This window comes from Echiichthys vipera (genome assembly GCF_963691815.1).
Source record: "Echiichthys vipera genome assembly, chromosome: 16".
In the NCBI taxonomy this organism is placed as follows: Eukaryota; Metazoa; Chordata; class Actinopteri; order Perciformes; family Trachinidae; genus Echiichthys; species Echiichthys vipera.
The window spans coordinates 12,873,941-12,894,290 of NC_139841.1; the positions used below are offsets into that span (position 1 = coordinate 12,873,941).

The 20,350-nt window shown below is 40.2% G+C and overlaps 1 protein-coding gene across 1 annotated transcript in view; it reads right to left on the bottom strand.

Moving 5' to 3' along the window:
• Nucleotides 1-234: 234 nt before the first annotated feature.
• plppr1 (phospholipid phosphatase related 1) overlaps nt 235-20,350 on the bottom strand; it is a gene marked incomplete at its 3' end in the record, with an annotated part of 55,817 nt that continues 35,701 nt past the window's right edge. Inside the window, exons 4-8 of the mRNA XM_083929243.1 lie at nt 12,049-12,181; nt 8,345-8,595; nt 6,100-6,276; nt 822-953; nt 235-267 (exon numbers count right to left, since the gene is read on the bottom strand). Of these exons, the coding sequence (XP_083785369.1) occupies nt 235-267; nt 822-953; nt 6,100-6,276; nt 8,345-8,595; nt 12,049-12,181 (726 nt within the window). The remainder of the gene's footprint in view (nt 268-821; nt 954-6,099; nt 6,277-8,344; nt 8,596-12,048; nt 12,182-20,350) is intronic.

Here is a 20,350-nt window from a genome sequence, read left to right on the forward strand (position 1 = left end):
TATTTTTGCCACTGATGCGATTGATCGATTGATGTGCCTAGGCAGGTTTTATTGAGCATAGCCCAACTAGATGAGAACCATTAGAAACATGCTGTATTTTGTCCCTCTGGTGAATTAAACAGATATATCAGCAGTGTTTTTTGTTAAGCATTCGGAGCCACGTGGCATGCGTCCTCGTCATTGTGTCTGGAAGTGCTGTGGAGACGCAAACGTGACCCGGTGCTGCCCCCTTAGTCATGTGACCTCCGTCATCGATGCTGAGTGGTTCTGAAAATGAACGTGGGAGGAGGGCGGGATAGAGAAAGAAGTATAAGGATTGACAGAAATAGGAAAGAAAGTAAAAGGAAAGCAGACAGGAGAAGGGGAAAAGTGTGGAAATGAAGAGGTAGAGGAAATCATAGTCAAGCAGTATCAGGAGTGCACTGTGTGGGGTTCTGTGTAAGGTTCTGTGCGTTTAGGAAGGGGAACGGGTGTAGTGCAAAATGTCATGCCTATATGTTCTTCTGAACATGTATCATTGCTTTGTATAGAAAGAAAGAAAGAAAGTAAGTAAGAAAGAAAGAAAGAAAGAAGGAAAGCATGGTCAACCAAATACCCTGTCTTTAGTTGATGTTACATCCGTAAATTGTAGGAAATAACTAATTGAAGCAGGACACGAAAGTTAATTACAACAAATTACAGAAACTGCATATGACAGTAGACCAAATTCTGAAGAGGGAAGCTCACAGGCTCAAGGGACCGCTGCAGATTAATTTGGATATATAATGTGCATCATAGAGGTTCCTTATGGAATCCAGGTTAAGTGTTTATAGTCAGGCTACCTGTGCGCTGAGGGTCTCCAGAGGGCTCTCTACACGAGGGAAAGTCATCAGGGGCAGACCGCGGTAGTCTTCAGTTTTCTGTTTAGCTGCTGCACTGTGGGCGCCTTTGAAGTTGTTCACAACACATATACCCTGTAAGGTATAAGGACAAACACATATACCCTGTAAGGCATATGGACAGTAGTTCAAATACACGTTAGGTTAACAATGGCAAAGGCTGACATGGAACTAAAACATTAATGATTCATTTTTAGAATGGGAAAGTTACTTTCAGCTGTGTCATTCTGACTAGATCGGCATTATGACTTTCACCAAACAAGGCTGGTTCCACATTAGATTTTACATTTGAGATTAATGACAAAGTTTTAAATTTAGCCAAAATGTTTTTCCTAACCCTATTCCCCAAAAACTTCCCAAATACACATTATACATTATTTGGCAAATCATTGTAATGTATTGACTAAGAATCTATGCGTATGCTAACTCTGTGATGATGTACTACTGTCATAGCATAGCTTTGAGCTAACTGTCAATGTCAACGTGCTAACAATGACAATGCTTACATGCTAGTGTAGGTATAGTGTTTTCCATGTTCACTTTCTTAGTTTAGTGAGTTAGCATGCTAACATTTGCTAATTACCATTACAAAATACAGCTTATATTTGGTCATCAATCATAGAATTGGGCAAATAGAAAATTTGACCCTATGGTGGCGCTAGATGAAAAGTTAGCCTATATGACCACCAAACAGATTCAACAAATTCATCCTGAGCTGGTGGTGTTGGAGGAAAGTCAGGGGGTCACCAAGGTCCTTAGGATTCATTACCTGGGAAACATGATGCCTGTACAAAATGTTTTGCCAATAGTTGCTGAGATTAGTCGAGAGGAATGTGGTGGGCTGACAGACTGACCGTGCCATCTAGCCATGCTATAGCCATGTCTACCATGGCTAAAACTTGTGTCTTGATAAAGATTCCATACACCAGCACTTGTACTGCACTGCATGCTTTCTAACAGTCTTACCAGCCTCTACAGTAAGATTAAATACAAGGGTGTGTATATGCATCTGGTCCCTGAAGACAAATTTGAACTGTCTCTCTTTTCTCATCAGACAAAGTCGTGTTATTCAACAGATGCAACACTGCCATCTGCATATACACCCCAATGTCACCTAATGTCCATATTAAAATGAGATTACTTGTACTTTAAGTCAGACTGCCTGCCAGCCCTAGTGTCACTGCGACATTAGGCCCCAATTAGAAGGAAATAAGAGTACCAATGAGTTTTTCAGAGTGATGTGACCATATTTTTTAGCTTTGGAACAGTTACCCCTGTAATATAAAGTTTATATGGGTGTAAAAGATCAATCAAAGGTTGTTTTTAGTCTATAAAATGCACCCATCATTTAATGCAGTCAAAGGAGATGCTCCGGGGTGTTGATCTTTGTGGCATGGCACTGTGCCCAGCAGCGACAGTGAACACATGCCCTGTTTCTTCATTTATATGTCTGTTAAAATTTCTATAAATGAGTTCCTTTTAAATTCAGTTTGTTTTTTTGTCAGTTTAACAGTAGACAATCCACCAAGGTTGCAGCATTTCTGTACTCCTGCATGGACTCGTTAATCAGAAAAGGCAGCCTGCCGGGGAATCCCCTGCCCCCTCCCCAGGCCAACTGTGCCCTCAGGCAGCGGCAAAGGAGAAAAGCGGGGCAATTCACTGCTGGAGGATGCAGAAGATTTCCTTGCTTGTGGCAAGGCATCTAACATGGAGAACGTTGTGTGCTACATGTGTGAAAGGGAACCTCCAAGACTATGTCCACGCCTAATTCTCCTGACTTTGTCTGGGGTTCATGGACAGTGCTTCTCTAGTTCTCCCAGACCGAGCAAATTAATCACAGTTACCTCGGAAATAATCTAAGGATGACAATCCAGCATCACAGTTTCATAAAAACATATGAATTCTTTACATACACATATATACAGTATATGTATATATGTATGTATGTATGTGTGTCATAGTGACTCTAAACTTTAAGATCATTAGGCTGACTCAGGGGGAGTGAGTGAAACATTTTCCAGGCGCACTTCATTATGCTCAACTCTTCACTGACAGAGCTTTTGTTGTTTTCACATGACTGCTCTTATTTACCCTTGGATGAAACGTATAATTTTTTAGCTACAACTGCTTTTTCAAATACATTTCAGCATGGGAATTCCACTTTCTTGTTTTCACTCAACTGAAGCGCATCCCTAAAGACTGAGGAAGACTTGCTTTCTTTCCATTTTTGTGTCTTGTCATCTATGTTAAAGCAGGCTCAGTTGAGCTTCCATCTATTGTCTCAGGTGAGCAAAGTAAAGTTTGTTGTTTGGCTTATCCGGTATTGTAACTTCAACCCTAACCCTAATTCTACATACCTTAAAAGTCTTCAATTTGAGGTTTAATTTGTACGCCATTTTAAATTTTAAAGGGCTTTACTCCTATCAGACCTGGCAAAGCAGTCAACATGTGCCTGTACTCTGTCTTGGATGAAATGGACGCCTCTGTCTCCAACATTATCCTGGCGCTCAATGACCAAGTGCTTAACAATGATCCCTCAATCTGCTGGCTGAGGACAAACCTCTGTTTGAGGAGTGCATTTGAATCTCCTCCCTGTCAGCACTGATAGCAGAGGGATTTGAGATATACCTTCTTTCTACTCTCTTTGTACCAATTAGTTTCCCTCTAGATAGTCGTGAATCAAATCGTCCCAGTTTTTAGATGACAAGAACTTGATAAGCTTCATCAGGAGCATTAGGTCAAGGTGTGGTGAAGAGGTGGCCCTCCTCAGTTTGCTGATAATAAACCGTAAATTAGTATGTTCAAAACTGCTGAGGTGATAATTGACTTTCTTGTGTCCGTCTTTCCCTGGAGAGCCCTGACTCAGTGTATGTCAATTTTTATAGATCAATCACTGAAAGCTAATATACTTCATTAAACAGTGAGGATCCGGGGTTCCTCCTCCTCATGGTCCAAGGACGAGCTGCCAAATGTTGACCACAGCATAGCATTCACTTTTAACATCCTTGCAACTCAAAGAGACAAGAGAAGGTAAAACTGCTACTATTCACCCAGAAAACTCTGTATTCAACTATTCAGACCAAAATCTACCATCATCTGAACGTCTTATATCATCCTAATTTGCCCTTTGTATGCTCACCCTTGGAAACCCCCACAGTATTTGGACTAACTCCTAACCATCCTGTAGAGCTGACGATCTATCTATCTATCTATCTATCTATCTACTATATCTATCTTATCTATCTAAACATCAAACAGGGTTTTAGCCGATCATTTTGCACTACTAAAGTACAATATCTGCACAAACACACATCTAATACTCTAGCCAGATGTACAATAAGTTTAAGTCACAGAGATGTACCGGCAGGTTTTCCATATTTATTACAATTCATTGTCTTTAGCATATATATATATATATATATATATATATATATATATATAAAATAAAATAAAAGAATAAAAATATATATACACACACACACACACACACACACAGGTATATATGTGTATATACAGGTGTATACACATGTATACATAATACATGCTCATAGAATTTTCATTTCATTAACCATGGCTTTATGAATGGCAGTCGCTTGGCCCGCCATTTTATTTCACACTGAAATATCTCAAGTATTGGGCGGATTGAAATTTGTTACAGTCACCCATGCTCCCTGGTGGATGAAGCCTACAGACTTTGACAACTGTCTGACTGTTCCTCTAGTTCCACCAGAGGATGAAGTTTTCACTTATCCAATATATCCAATTTTGTGCTGAGAAAAAAAATACAGACAGACATTTATGGTTGCCAGACATTGTGTCCTAATGCCTCTTGGTGAGCCCCTGAGTTTGCCTCTGACGTCTCCATGAGGTTGATTTGTAATGTCTTGACAGCGCCGCCGTGTAATTCATGCCCCCCTTAAACTGAACTGTAAAAGCATTGATCCCTTTACTTTTAATTGAGCTCATCACCCAGTCAACATTTTATGTCCGATTTTTTGGTTTAAGACAAAATACCTGGAAAATGGTATTCCCATCAGCCTCAGAACATCTGAGGCGTTCCCCTGTGTATATATCCTCAGTCTTCCCTCCATGCCGTCTGCTCCTCCCTCTCCTCTCTTTCACTCTCCTTTCTGCTTTAAGGCTCGGGGGCCTGGTGGCAATTAACATAATGAAGCCTCTGAGACTGTTCCTTTCTGTCAAAACTTTTTTTTTATTATTTGTGTGTGTGTGTGTGTGTGTGTGGGGGGGGGGGTTCCCTACATCTTCCTTTCCCCTCAATGAGCTTTTTCGCTTCAACGCCAAACACAATTTGTGGGTTTCAGTTGTAATTACTACTATGCATTTAAACATTAAAATCTGATGCTGACAAAGTCGTTTTAATTTTCAGTAGAAGCAACGTTGTTTGACAACTTTTATATTAAATACAACAGGACAGGGGAAGCACAATGGATACCATGTCATGCCATTTTATTAAGCCCCCCCTCTGGACTACAGAACCAGAATTTATTTATCAGATCACTGGTTCCTTTAACTGGTTTCACAACCACTATTTCAAACTTGTGTTTCCTTTAACTTTCTTCTCACTTTTGGTCCTTCTGCCTTTCTGTCCACTTCCCACTCGAGCCCTTTCAAAACCAGACAAACTGTTGATCTCAGTAGAAATCCAGGTCCCACCTCAGACTTTTATCTCCTTTTTTTTCTCCTCTTTTCCCCCCAATCAACCAGTGCATCCGTACCCTGTTCCATCTATCCTGACTCACCTGCATCTGAACCTTCCTCAAGCTCAGTATAAACCATGTTTCATCCTGTTTTACTTCCTCTTCCTCTATCACCTCTGCACAAACTGCTCTTTTTAGCTCCTTTCCCAAATTAGTGAAAGGAAACTCATTACGTAAGAACTGATACACAGCTGAGTTTTACATATGTGGCCTAGTCTACACTAATAAATGAATGAATTGTCTACAACAACTTTAGGACATACATTTGCATTCAGACTGGCTTTAAAACCACTTTAAAGGCTTTGTTAAGGGCTGCAGCCTGACTTAATCATTTAATTACTGATTTGGGTCGGTTCCAAAATGAAGCTGGAAATAACTATTATAATTTGAAAATAAGTCATGACCAGAATCCACCTCGAAATAATCACCTTCTCTTCACTCTTCTACTCTAATCCTCCACTCTCACACTGCCCCAAACATTTCATTCTTCCAGTTGTCCTCACCAGAAACAGAGCGACAGCCGATCCCAGTAAAAATCCAGCCACTACGTCCGAACAGTGGTTCCGGTACTCTGAGACCCGGTTGAGGCCGGTGAGGAAGGCCGAACAGAGCGTGCCCAGACAGAGCACAGGCTTTGCCAGGCGGCTGGACTTGGTCTTGATGGTGCTGGTGATGTACATCTGGAAACAGATGAGGACAAAAAGAAATCAAATATGTCCCAAAGATTTAACAAAAGCCTCTTGTACCTCTCTTTAGAATAGAACAGAAGCAATGTCATGCAGAGCAAACAGGAGGTGTTCCCATAGAAAGGGAATCAAATATCTCACCATTTCATGAAAACACAAAGCCTCCATTGTACAGCAAAACGGTTTGAAAAAGATGTCAAATACTTACATCATATAGTGAAATACCTCTCCAAAACAAAAAGGGTTATATTTCACAGAGAATAAAAGAGGGGAATCTCTAACTGTTATCAAAAGTAGCGAGAAGACTAACGTTCAAACACACGTTCTCACTTCTTGAACTTTTACCTCCTCCCACGCAAAACCACGAGTTTCTGCTTATCAAATCCTCTTTTTATCAACAATCTGTCCTTGTATTCCTCTTATTCCTGCAGATAAAATCGGCACCTTTTGCCCTCTGTTTCGCTTTTCAGCAGCTGAGCCGCTCCGTTACTCGGATATCAAACAGCACTTCTTGAAAAAAAAAAAGCCATTCTTCATGTGTTCCTTCAGCCCACACTCTTAAAATGCCTGTACCTATGCTTGTATGAAACATTCCTTGACACAATTATATCCGATCAACCAAATATCACCCCCCCCCCACCTATTTCTCCATCAAAATGGATGTCATGTAGTCATGTGTCACACAGCAAATATTGCTTTTTATTAAAAGCCATTTTAAATTACAAATATATTATACACTATGCTTTACTTTTCCAAAATTTGATCCCACCAAGTAACTCTAGAGCAACACATACACTTGATATTGATTTTGAATTAACCATGTTCACGTTGAAGGAACTAAACCTATCTTCTAAACTTTATGCAGTGCTGATAATTAAATTAACAGGACAACAAAGGCAAACAGAAGGGAAAAAAATATTACTTGAGCTTAGGAAAATATCTAAGTTTGTATAGCCTGTGAATATTCTCATTTGTTCAAGTCATTGTTATCCCCAAAGAAAATTAAAGAGAGAAACGAAATGAACTAAGGAAGCCTCTTGGATGAGAGGTGAAATGTCCATCTGTTAGTATATTGTCAGGATTCACATCATGGCAGCCCCTCCTTCTCCCATTTTGTGTGTGTTGTCCTCCCCTGTCTGTAATATCCCTCCTGTGTCTCTACCCCTGTCTGTTTTGTGTTGGTAATTGTGGGTGTGGTCTACTCTCCACAGGCAGCACCTAGTGATGCCACCCTCCATAAAGCCTCTGGATTCCCTCCTATTCATTGCCAGATCATTTTATTAAGTCCACATGGAAGTGTGCATCCTGGCTCTCTGTCTTTTGTGCTTGTGTCTTTTTGTTTTAGCTTGTGTAGCTAATGCTCTCTGTGCTCATTCCACCTCATCGCACGTCACCTTGCTCACCTCGTGGTTTCGTGTTTGCCTCTTCCCTGCCTGCGGACCAACCTGCCTGTTGCCTGCTCTCCTGTGTTTCCACTCTGTGCCAGTACGCCCGAGAGACGGACATCACTGTGCCGTGCCGCAGCACCACTATTACAACGTAATGACTTCACAAACAATGTTGGACCCTGGAACAACTCACCACCCCTTACACATGTTTTGCACATTGACATTAAAACCTGTTATTGATTTTTAACCTGGTGTTTGAGAGGAGCATTTAGGTCCAGACTCTGTTCAATACTTAACATATATTGCAGTATACATGTATTTGTATGTAGTAATATAGCTTTAATTTGATAATAACTTTTTGCATTTTCATATGGTTGCAACCTGATAAACTGATAAGTGCCTTGAGGTTACAGACCTGATCATCCTTTAAGTCACCCAAAACCCTTTTTTCACCCTAAACCCAGTGACAGTCATATATGGTCTTCCATTTATGTCTGAGCAAAATACAAGCAAGTGTAAGGCAACATTTGAGTTCCTCTACAGTCTTCAAGGAATAGGATTGAAGTGAGAAGAGTTTAAATGCAAATATTGTCCTTTTTTTGTAGAGAAAAAAGAACAGCTTAAGCAAATTAAATTTCATTATTGTGCCTGGTAGTCATGTCCATTCTTCTCACCGTCAGGTAAACAGCAGAGTAAACACTCAGCGAAGCGTCCTTGGATGGGAACGACCGGCGAGCGTTCTCCACAACAATAGGGTTCCCGGTGCAGATGTTGCCGTTGACGATAAACTGGTGGTTAAAACGGCACTCTGTGCCAGTGTAGTTGGGCTTGCAGACGGACAGGAAGTAGGGCGAAAGACCTCCCGTCACCACCTGGCCTGCGTTGACGAAGATGTCTGTGGCAAACAGGCCGAATGCGAACACACCTTGGGCACACAGACACAACAGAGAATTTATAGCACATAAAAAAACAAAAACGCTTCACACACTTCCGCCTTCCACTCCCCTTGTATCCGGGGTTAAATTGGCCTGTGACTATCTTGCTCCCAACGCTGGCACACAAGCTCCCATATGTCATTAGGCAGAGCTAAACCCCAGAATATCTGATGTCAACATTATTCCCCGAAAAACATCTGATGTGGAACTTGGAATGCAAATTGTATTGATTTTTGCGATGATGTAAATGAAATGTTGGTAACAAATGAGGTTAATATGGAACCACAGAAGTGTGGCCAACGTGCAGAGAAACAAAAGAACAGTATCCAACATGAATGATTGCACTGACACTTTCAGTCCACCAACCCTGACCAATGTCTGCGTCTGCATTCTCTTTGCTCTGAAATATGACTGCTGATTATCTGGCCTGCTTAGCCATGAAATTACTCTGCTTTGTATTCTCATCTAAGGGGGGGGGGGGGTCGGGTGCCAGTGAGGGGTACAGGGACAGGATTGTGTGAAGGGCATCATTGAGGGAAATAGAGAGGGGGAATTAGGGTGAAAGGAGAGGAGACGGGAGGGAGCAGGAGAGCAGGAAACTAAAAGCCTCAACAATCCTACAAATATGAGAGTTTGTCCGGGAGCAGATGAAAACATGAATCATTGGAATTGCCTAATGAATTCCTGATGAGTACTTTATAAATTGAAGGGCTATTATTTAAAAATGAACAATACCGCTCTGGTTACGCCAGGACAGTCCAACAGATGACCTCATTCGCTGGAACAGATAGCAGTGAGTCTGTCAGTTTGCCCAGTGCTACTCAAGCTTTGGTGGAAAAAGTGGCAGTAAAAATGTATATTCAAAAGGTTGGAGTCGGATGTCTTGTAAGCTCTTTTAGAGGAGCGCACGGGTGTGTGAGGTTACAAACCTTACCTGTAATGGTGGTGTGAAGCAGCCCCATTGTAAGAAATGTATTATAAACTGTATACCCTATATACGATCCAACATGTTTGACAAAGATGTTTAAATTTAATCTTGTTTCAACGGCCAATGCAGTTTTGAAGGAGCTGCAGTAAAAGCGTCACAGCTGGATCTGGTCCAAGTTGGCTTGTGTCACTGAAGAATAACTGAAATCCATTCAGTCAGGCCAGTTTGCTGTATTTGAACTGAAAAAAGCCCCCACCAGGAAGTGTACCTACCTAAGATTAAGAATAAATCAAAGCAGATGGTTCCAGCCATGGTGAAAGTAGATGCGTAACATGATATAACCAGTTCTAATTAAGACACTCAAGCCCCCGTGTAAGTGTGGGGTTTCTCCAGGTCCTCTGGCTTCCTTCCAGTGTCAGGACACATTCAGCTTATGTTAACTGGTCTAACTCTTAAATTGTCTGTTGTTGTTTTGATTGTGAGCATGAATGGTCGTCAGTCTGGTTGTCAGCCCTGTGATTGACATTTTTTTCTTTTTTTCACTTTCATTCAACATATATATAACAGTATATCACTCCTTGACAAATGTATTGCAAGGCAAGTCAAGTGTCGTTTCGGGAGCCCCCCTTTCTCTTAAGACTTAAAACGGAAGAAAGAAATGGAGAAATAGCTCTATAAGTACACTCAAATGGTCACCTGACACAATCAGTGAAACGAGCACAGGTGTGCTGATTAAAGGAAAATATCTTGTGTACATAGTGATGCAAATACATGCATGCTTAGATACAAAAGCAGTTATACACTTCAAACATACCTATGTTCCACTAAAAACAGTGAGAGGAAATTTTTAAGAGGATAAGTGTAGATGAAAGATATCAAAAATGCAGCAAAGTGACAAATGCCAACCATACACAAAGCTATTATATGATGCTAACTGAAGCCCTTGGATCATTTAAGATGAGTATATTGCCTCCTGATTACATTTAAAGGGCACACACACTGGCATCATCTTGACATGCATCATCACTTAAGATTGCACAATCGTCCTTCATGCCACAGAAAAGCAATCATTGTATCATATTAGGTTCACAGCTACCAAAACGTCACTATTTCTATTAAGGTGTGTACTACAGGTGTGTGTGCTGTACTTTATTCTCAAAGAATGAACATGAAGGATCAATATTTGCTGATCTAAAAACTTGAAGTATTTGTGGACAACCTCAAGTTTACAGCACATGTTTGGGTAGAGGAATCTGCCATCCTCACCGCGGATGCCCTTGTCAACCTCATCTTCTGAACGCTCTCATTTCATCCCTTAATGTGCATCCCATCATATATCATGTTATTCACAGGTTAGCGATTCCTTGAGTACCCTATCTGTTACGTTGCTTGCTTTCCCCGTTGGGGGTCACCCTCTTTTAATCACACTCTATTTGCCAACTGCTGCCTACTGACATTATCTTTGCGTTTCTGTTTCTGTTCTGATTTGATTTATTCATTGTTTTGATATGAAGCCATACGGGATTTAATTGAGCTAAGTATATTGACAATAAAGACGTTTCTGATTCTGTTTCTTTTGTCCTTTGTAGGATACATTAGTCCTTTTTACAGTACATGATCATGCTAGAGGTGTTTAGAACATGAACAAACTAAACTAGTATTCCTAAATCATTGCCTGATATCAGAAAGAATTGTCAAAGAATTACACTTTGTTTTGATCTTCCGTCCTTTCTGTGGAGTGGGCGGGTTCTTAGGTCTGGGCCCATGAAACTAAACATCCTCAAGCTCTGAATCATCAGGATTACTGTTCATAATGGGAGCTTTTTGCATCAGAGCTCCCCTCACTGGTGACTGACAGCACCCGCGTTCAACTGTCAGCTTAGCCATGATATACAGTATGGCATGTTGCTTGCTGGTTAAAAGCATACTGAAAGACTGTAAAAACCACAGGAACAATCCAGAGTCACCGCACAAAGAACATTAACCTTATATAAAACCAGGAGAGATGTAATATACCGGGTTTTTAGAAAATTGCTATTTTCCACCTGTCATCCCTGGGCAGGTTCTGTTAAATATGAACTGTTTACTGAGCTATTAACCTTATGACCTGTTCTTATATAGCTTATAGCTTATTTTAAATAAAATCGAACTGAAGACAGTCAAAAACAGTGCCTTAATGTCACTGCGTTATGAACGGGGATGTGATCACTGAACGGCATACAAATATGCATTTGAACAACAATGTGATCACTTATCTACAAAGAGGAAAATGTACTGTAACAAATTACATAGTGAGTGGGTATGAATTTTTGTCCTGAACTGAGTGAAATGATCTGAATCAAAAAAGTGCTGAATTCAAATTCAAAATAAAAATGTGCATCCATGTGTTACTCCCTGTGAAAGTACATGCACACATATTTTGATGTGCGTGTGTGAGTGTGTTTTTTTCAGTCGTCAGCTACTACCTGAAGGAGCTTAAGGCTGTTTGCACCATTTGGCATGAAAACTTTCTTACCTATGAAGCGTATGATGCGGCGGATGAGGGGGTTGAGGTAACAACAGTCTCCTGTCACAATGGTTTTCTCCTGGGCCAGGAGAGCTTCCCTTGTTGATTTCATCACATACATGGACACCTCTCCGATGAAAATCTACACACAAATACACAGAAAATGCCAGGGAGCGACACAGAAATAGGGAGAGAATCAGAGAGAAAAAAAAACACACACACAAGGAAGAAAAGAAAACATCAAGTTAAGTACCCTATTATGGGGCAGAGGAACATTTTGCCCCTATCAAGCCGGTGTATATAAGCCACTGTGTCTTAATGCAGCCTTTTCTCAGGTACATTATAGCGTGGACATTACATCAGGTCTAATGGACAAACTGCTGCTGGACAAACTCAATGAAACTCATTGCCAGCTGCCTTGGGTGATACAGGCTACTAAAAAAAAATGTGTGTTTATAAGTTTGTGCATACAGTAAGTGCATATGTGAGTACACATGCTTTTGGGTGTGTGGTTTGTGTTCATATCTTGTGTTTTTACGCTTTTTAAAAAAAATCTTCGTGTTCTCGTTCTTTCTTTACAAGCAGCGAGAGTGGCTGATTTTGTGATGCTGGGAAAAAAAACAGAAGTAGAAAGTGGGAGTGACAGCAGTCACATAAAAAGTGTATGACTTGTTTTTAAAGCTGCGCACTGGATTCAGTCCTGGTCTGGATTTGTCAGCATGAAGGAAGCTAAATTAATCTTTTCAAACACTTGACAGAGAGCACGTAAATTCAAAATGAAGCTCTCATCGATGTATCGTGACAGAGGAATCCATCTTCTGATGCATAATGACCCAGAAATATCTGTCTTCAAAGGCTACATAACCAAAGAAAATGCCTTTATCTTCAAAAAGACTGGGACAGTAAAAGGCATGTGTCATGTAGCTTTGGTATGGCTGAGCAAATCAAAATGCAGTTTTGAAGAGGATAAAAAGGAGGGCAGGGCAAGTGTAACAGTTAACTATCATAATTTAACCAAAGGCTTTACATTTTGAGTTGTTTAAAGTAACAAATATTGATCCGAATGTTAATTATCCATGGTCCAAAATCAGTTAATTTCAGTTCAGGTCCTTGAAATGCTGATAATAGCGGACATCCTGACGCCTTTCTCACATGATGACTGTAGGATTTTCAAGCAGCTAGTAATTACCTTGAAGTGTTTTTCTCCCTAGAGTCTGCCTCAGCACTGGAAAGGTTAGTTAACACTGACTGACTCCCCTTGATACAAATGCCATCAAGTGAACTGACTGAAGACAAGTGTAATGTCAGGAAACTGAGGAACAACATGAAATTCAGCTGAACCTGTGGAACCTGTGTGTGGTGTCTGAGTAGAAAAAGGAAAAGGATAAATAACCGACACACAAAAAATAACTTGCTAATCTAATCTTTACAAAGAATGAAATTTCTGGTTCATCTGCTATCTTTATAACACTGATCCATACAAGAGTGTAACAGATTTATGACAGCTGGGGTTTGCAGTACCCTTGGAAGTCCATAAAATGCAGCACCTGTGACATTAAAATGACAGTAAGAGACTCCCCACAGTATTTAGTGCCTTTTTTGCATGTTACGCCCTATTCCCATTTTTTATTCACTTACAAACTAAATGTGACAACTGTCCCCTGTGGAAAAGCCTAAATGATTCACGGTGCAGTTTGTTTCATCATACTGATTGCCAAAAGCAGAGATTTTTGAAAAAAATAATCAAGCATGTAGCCCGAAGCAGCAGAAACACATGTTGATTGTTACAGTTTGCATGCTGTTAATTATGTATGATAATCTTTTCAAATTTTAAGAAAAACAAATCTACTACTACTACTACTAATTCAATTTGAGTAGTTTATTTGAAAAAATGAAATCCAATGCAAATGTAGTACTTGCGTTCAAGAGGACCAAAACAATCGGTAAAAAAAGAAACTCTCTATAACTATAAAGCAAGAAATCTGATTGTCTATCCTTATCTTTTGACATGCAACATCAAATTTGCTACACTTGGCCAGATGGTGGGGCTAAAACCACAAACTTTACGTCTTGGCTCAACTGTATGTCTCCAAAACATCATTATTTTTCTGGATTATGTGGGACCAGATGAATCTATCCATATAAGCCACGCCTATTTACATCTAGATCCATTTTCCGCCATTTTGAATTGTGTCCAAATCAGATTTTTTTTTGCTACTTATACAAATTGATGAGATTAACAGAGAACATCTCTGGACCAAGCCAGATAAAGTTACTTTTCTGAATTTTGATATTCCATTAAAGTTTTAGTTGCAGCTTGCCTTCAAAGTGTGCTCAAATGCTGTGGGCAGGGCATATATTACAAAAACTTACATATCTCCTGAATGTTTTATGCCATTGCAACCATAATTGGTGGACAGCACCTCCAGGTATAGTTTGACTAATGGATTGAATGACTGTATAATGGGAAAGGTGTAGCAATGAACCCAACTGAGAATTATTATTACCCACTTCTACCGTCACTAGCAAAACTTGAGAGTGTTCAGGGTCTTTCAGCACCTTTTTTGGCTGGTTCACAACGTAACGCTGGTTCACTCCCACTGCTCTCATTAGTGTAATTTTGAGCAGAAGGCAGCTGCTTTCTGTAAACAAGCTCTGACAATCCATCTGTATGCTTCCAATGAGAGTGTTAACAGACAAAGTTAGCAACTAGCTGGTGTACAAAGTGGAACATGTAGCAGCTAATGAGCCACACATTTCCCTCAGGGGTCATTGGAGACCAAAGCAAAGCTAAAATGAGAGTGAAAATCGGACTTCACACCAGACACACTATGTCATACCATGTTTGCTGGAAGTGTAAATAGGCAACTATTTGCTCACATTAACACAGTCAATTTATAAGGTGATAATATGTCACGCTGTTGTGTTTACAGCTTATTATGCTTCCCCAAAGTGGAGAAAACAATCAATTAATGCTCCTTTAATGGCTTCTTAATGAGCTTCTTAATTTCCAGCATTGCCACCAAGACACAAATAAAAGGAAGCGGAATTACCCATGGAGGACCTAAATTGTTATGGAGGGGGAAAAAAGGATTGGAGTTCTTCCACTTCAGCACAACCCTTCTCTGATATCACTCTACCTTTAGAGAGAGTTTATCTTGAGAAACTTCTACAGTCAGTCACGGTGGTTACCGCTCGGTACCTCACATTAGTCTCCCACCTGTTTCTGATGGATCCACACTTGACGGACAATAATAACATCGTTCTCTCATTGCGTTGAGGGTGAAGGAAGCCTGTCCATGGCTGAACAGGTTTATAGACCGTTGTATTAAAATGACCCATCTAACCTCTACAGCCTCCCATTGGTCCGACCGTGTGTAACATTCTGAATAAATTACTGCCTCCTTGCTAATTGGCCAACCTCCCAGCACTGTCATCGTTAATTCTGATTGGCTGCTTCTCTGGTTTATGACGCATGCAGCAACGGAGCGTTATACAGTGTGAAGCACAACTTATCACCTGACACAGCACTCTCAAAGGGCACAATTAAAAAGTCTGGGACAGCATATAGATGGATAAAGAGACTAATGCCACATATAGGCCAATGAGAGGGGATGTGGGGGGGGGGGGGGGGGGGGGGGGGGAATATGTGAAATGACCAGCAGTATCAAACAAAAGTTGAACAGCTGACACAGCACTGAGTAGGGGTGCGTGATCAGGGGCAAGCAAGATAAAGGAAGAAAGTATTCATTGTATTAGGATTATTTGTTATAAATAAATAGTGAAACCAAGATAAAAGAACATGACATTGCTATACAGAAAAAAATGTGTACCAAGACATACACGGCAGTTGTCAGTTATAATTTCCAGTCAGCCTATAATTATATTTTCTTTTTTCTTTCCTTTTTTGTGAAGTAATCAGTGCAGAAAAGTTTGTCAAAACTGCACACAGATGCACTCTAACCCAATAAGCTGTGAATAATACTATATGTCACATTTCCCGGCCAATCAGACCACTCTTCCGTGTGTGTGTGTGTGTGTGTGTGTGTGTGTGTGTGTGTGTGTGTGTGTGTGTGTGTGTGTGTGTGTGTGTGTGTGTGTGTGTGTTTGCAGGTGTGTAACACAATGAACTGCTGATGCATTTGCACGCTAATTAGCTATAGGGAGGAAATGCAAGCAGCAGGATGTGTTGTACTCGTCCAATAAAAGTGACAATAATTCAGTTTTCAGGCTTCAGACTAACATACCAGTAATAACACTCAATGTTTGGAGCCTGATAGCAAAGAACAAAGTGTCCCAGATAATAAACACAAAAAGCAGGAGACACAAAGAGGCAGCTGAAGGGTAATATCTTATTACAAATAAATGGGTGGCGCAGGTCCAAGAACCAGACATCGTTTATGATCACATTCCAAATGAAGTGCCTCTTGAAATCGCAACATAAAAGGAAGATGTCCGTTTGGAAAGGAACATGCGATAAAACAGGGACTGAAAGCCTTTTCATGGCACCTTTCAGTTTTAAACAAAATTTTGAAATTGCTCTAGAGCATTCAATAGAACACGGCTATTCGACCAAGAAAGGGACTGACATGGAGTAAGGCTGCGTTCGGAAGAGATCAGGAGCTCCGGTGTTCAGTACGGGGTTGTGCGGCGGTGTGGAAGAGTGACTTAAATGGCCCATTTCCGTGATTTTTGTGAAGTTTAGCTCCCACATCAAGCACAAGTAGACTTTATATTTCCGAATTATTGTTTTCCGTCAGATCGTTTTTATGATCTTGACATTTCCAACTGCACTTGAAAACAGCTTAATTGCACAGCAGCTAGACCAGAGAAGACGGAGGGACTGTGCTAACATACAGTGTAAACATTGAGTAATCATGCAGTACATACAATTATAGTGACTGTAAAAGGTGTAGTAATTAGAGAATAGTGTAAGCGATGCAAGTGGCTGTAATTGCCCATTTAACAACCTTGCCCTGTTTATCTTGAAAGTTTAATTACTCTTTTCATACTCTTTCCTCTTTCATAACTGTTTAAGGACGAGTATGTCAGAAAATTATACTATTGTGAAATTATATAAATAAACAAATCAAATGCTGCATTTATGTTAACTTAATATACTAAAAAATTGATTTGAAAATGCATTTAAAGTTGTACTCTCCTATTTAATTGTCTGTTAAGTTACTATCTGTCAAGAGTTGTTCATATGACCCACTAATGAAAGCACTTGTACTTGCCTTTTTACTGTGTTCTAATCTGTCTGTCTGTCTGTGGAAACATTCCCGGGCTAGAAGCAAATAGGCTGCCATGATGGTGATGTTGCTGAATGTGGTTGGTCTGCCGGCCCAGATCATCAAAGCATAACTGTGGGAACTTCCAACTTCTGAGTCAAGCTTATATTAAGGGCAGAAGTGTAATAGGAATCTGTGTGTGTATGGATTTAAGAGGGTACCATATAGGGTACCGACCGAAGTAGAGAGGTGAATAAGTTTCGATTAAGTTTACAAGAGTAAACACACATAGCGACGGTGAACGTGGTTCTGAAAGAACAATTGCAATTACATCTTATCGCCAAAGAGGCCGCTAAAAACAAGGTGTCTCAAATTTTACAGATTACAGCTCTAAAATACATAACTGAGTTGTAACAATACACAGCATGCATACTAAGCCTAGGGAGGGAAGGCTAAATGGAAAAGATAGAATTTGCAGATGAGTTTTGATTAGCTCACACATTAGTGAAAATGCTTTACGGACTCACCATACACTACAGTTCATTGTCAACTATAGTGTCTTATAGTCTTTAAATGTTGGTTAACTACAGTGTTTTAATAGGTTAAAATGGATAAAAAAAATACTAGCTCAAATTTCAAATTATTGTATAATATTATACACATTTATTAATGAGAACAAACAATCATTTAATTTAGGTCAACAGCATTTCTTATAAGTGTAATTTATTATTTGAAAGACTACTTTACAACACATTGTATTCAACTTAACTGCAGTCATTAACATTTATGCACTGCATGATTTTAAATGCATACTGAGGCCTGGGACTAACCGTGAAGCCTCAGCTACTCCAACAGACTGACCCAGACTGTTTCTTTTCCTCAGCATATGGTCTGATTCAAAATGTGAAAACATGAATTATAATATTAAACAGACACATGCAAACACCCTTCAGGAGGTGTTCAGATTTTTTTTTGACACAGGATTAATAATGAACTAACTCAGGGGCTCAGAGAAATATGGTGCCAGGTCTGGCCTGCATGGGTTGTGAGTCAACAAGCATGGAGCAAAGCTGACACCTGGTGGCTGTACGTTGCTACTCTTGCATAAAGCGTTTTTATCAGCACAGCACATGTGATGTGCAAATGAAGTGAAAATTATCATAATAAACCCTTTTTACATGGATATTTTAAAATATCATGTAGGTGAAACAGGTGTAATCAGTAACACAAACAAGGGCTGCACTCACACTGTATATTCTGGATCTCTGACATGGCTACCTGATAAACTTAAAGACACAGAGCCAGCGATAACTGTATTATTTACACTTAAGCCTGCTATCACAAGTATAAATATCTGCTGTAAAAAACAACATATTGATGCTTTTAGCGTCACCTGTAGCTTTAGCCCGTGCTCATCCCAACTTATCACATACAGACGCTTTCTCGGGACGCTTTGGCAGCACATTTAACACACTGCGCATCAAACTGTGACCCTCCACTACAGTTGCAAACTCAAACAAGACTACTTGGTTAGGTTTAGGCACCAAAACTACTTGGTTGTGGTTAGGAAAAGATTGTGAGTGCTGCACATACAATTTCAGTATATACTAGGGGTGGAACGGTTCATAAAATCCACTGTTCGGTTCATATCACGGTTTTGGGGTCACGTTTTTTTGGTTTAGTTCGGTTTGTTTTTTTCTATTTCTTTTAGATTCTAAAAATACCATGTATCAGATTTGTAGCCTAATAATTAAAAAAAAATGTAATCAGATATTCTTAAGGACATGTCATGCAATCATTCAAAAACTGAAGTAATGAAGGATGAAGAATGAAGGGAGATTTTGAAACAGTAGGAGAGACATTGCTGCATTTATACGTGTATATATTTAGTTGGCAAAAAGGTAAACAATTGTTTGCCTTCTAGGTAAGAATATAAACGCTTTTACATTATCAAATCTTGGAAAAAATGAAGAAAATAGGTTTTCTTTCACTAAAATATACACAAACAGCAATCACTGAACTGACTGAAATAGGCTGCATCAGGGTTATTCAATTCATTAGGAATTGAGCCCGGTTGACGAAAAATTTTCCAAAATGAGGGGCTGTAAAAATATGAGCATCACATTAATGGATATTGTAAAACAATGCAGTGACATAGGAGTACATACAGTATATTGTCTTTATTTTATCAATGTAAATATTAATGAACAAACCTGTCAACCACATTAGTTTATCCATCAAAAACTGGACTGACAAAAATGAACGTAGCATAAATCTCCTCTTTACACTCAGATATGGCTGCAGACTAAACACAGGCTTCACAGAGACATAAACAAAAACTTCTCTGTCCATTCTCTGGTGAACTGATGGTTTTGTGTGTCAACTTTTCTTTTTTTCAGAGTAGAAAGAGATGTTGATGTGGTGATTTAACCATGGATTTAACCAGACAGAAACGATTGAGAACAACAGAGCAGAGCTTAGCGAGCTGTTGCCAAGAGGATTCAGAAACCCACAAAGAAGAGCGTAGCGGGAGTGTGTGTAGCGGGAACATGCGTAGCGGGAGCATGCGTAGCCTTGTTGCCGTGTGCCTACAGGGCGCGCATGTAGCAAGTCTCCCAGCGCGCCGGGATTTGACGCGCTGAGACGTAGCGCTGAGACGTAGCGCTGAGACGTAGCGCTGAGACGTAGCGCTGAGACGTAGCGCTGAGACGTAGCGCTGAGACGTAGCGCTGAGACGTAGCGCTGAGACGTAGCGCTGAGACGGACACGAGAGAGGACAGCGGTCATGAAGGCATACTCTACGTTGCACCTCATTAACCGAAGGGTACACACGCGTACCAAACCGTGACATGCGTACCGAACGGAAGATTCACCCATGCCTGGGGGTCCCTTTCATACAGAGATCTGAAGGAGTTGTGCATGACAAGTAAAACAACACACAACAGGAAATCCATTGGCCTTCTAGCACTGTGTCCTGGAAATCACATCAGGTGACTTTACACTTCACTGGTGCATACAGAGTGATGTTTTGTCGTGCGAAACAAGCCAATAAACAAATTTAAGAGATACTGTATGAATCA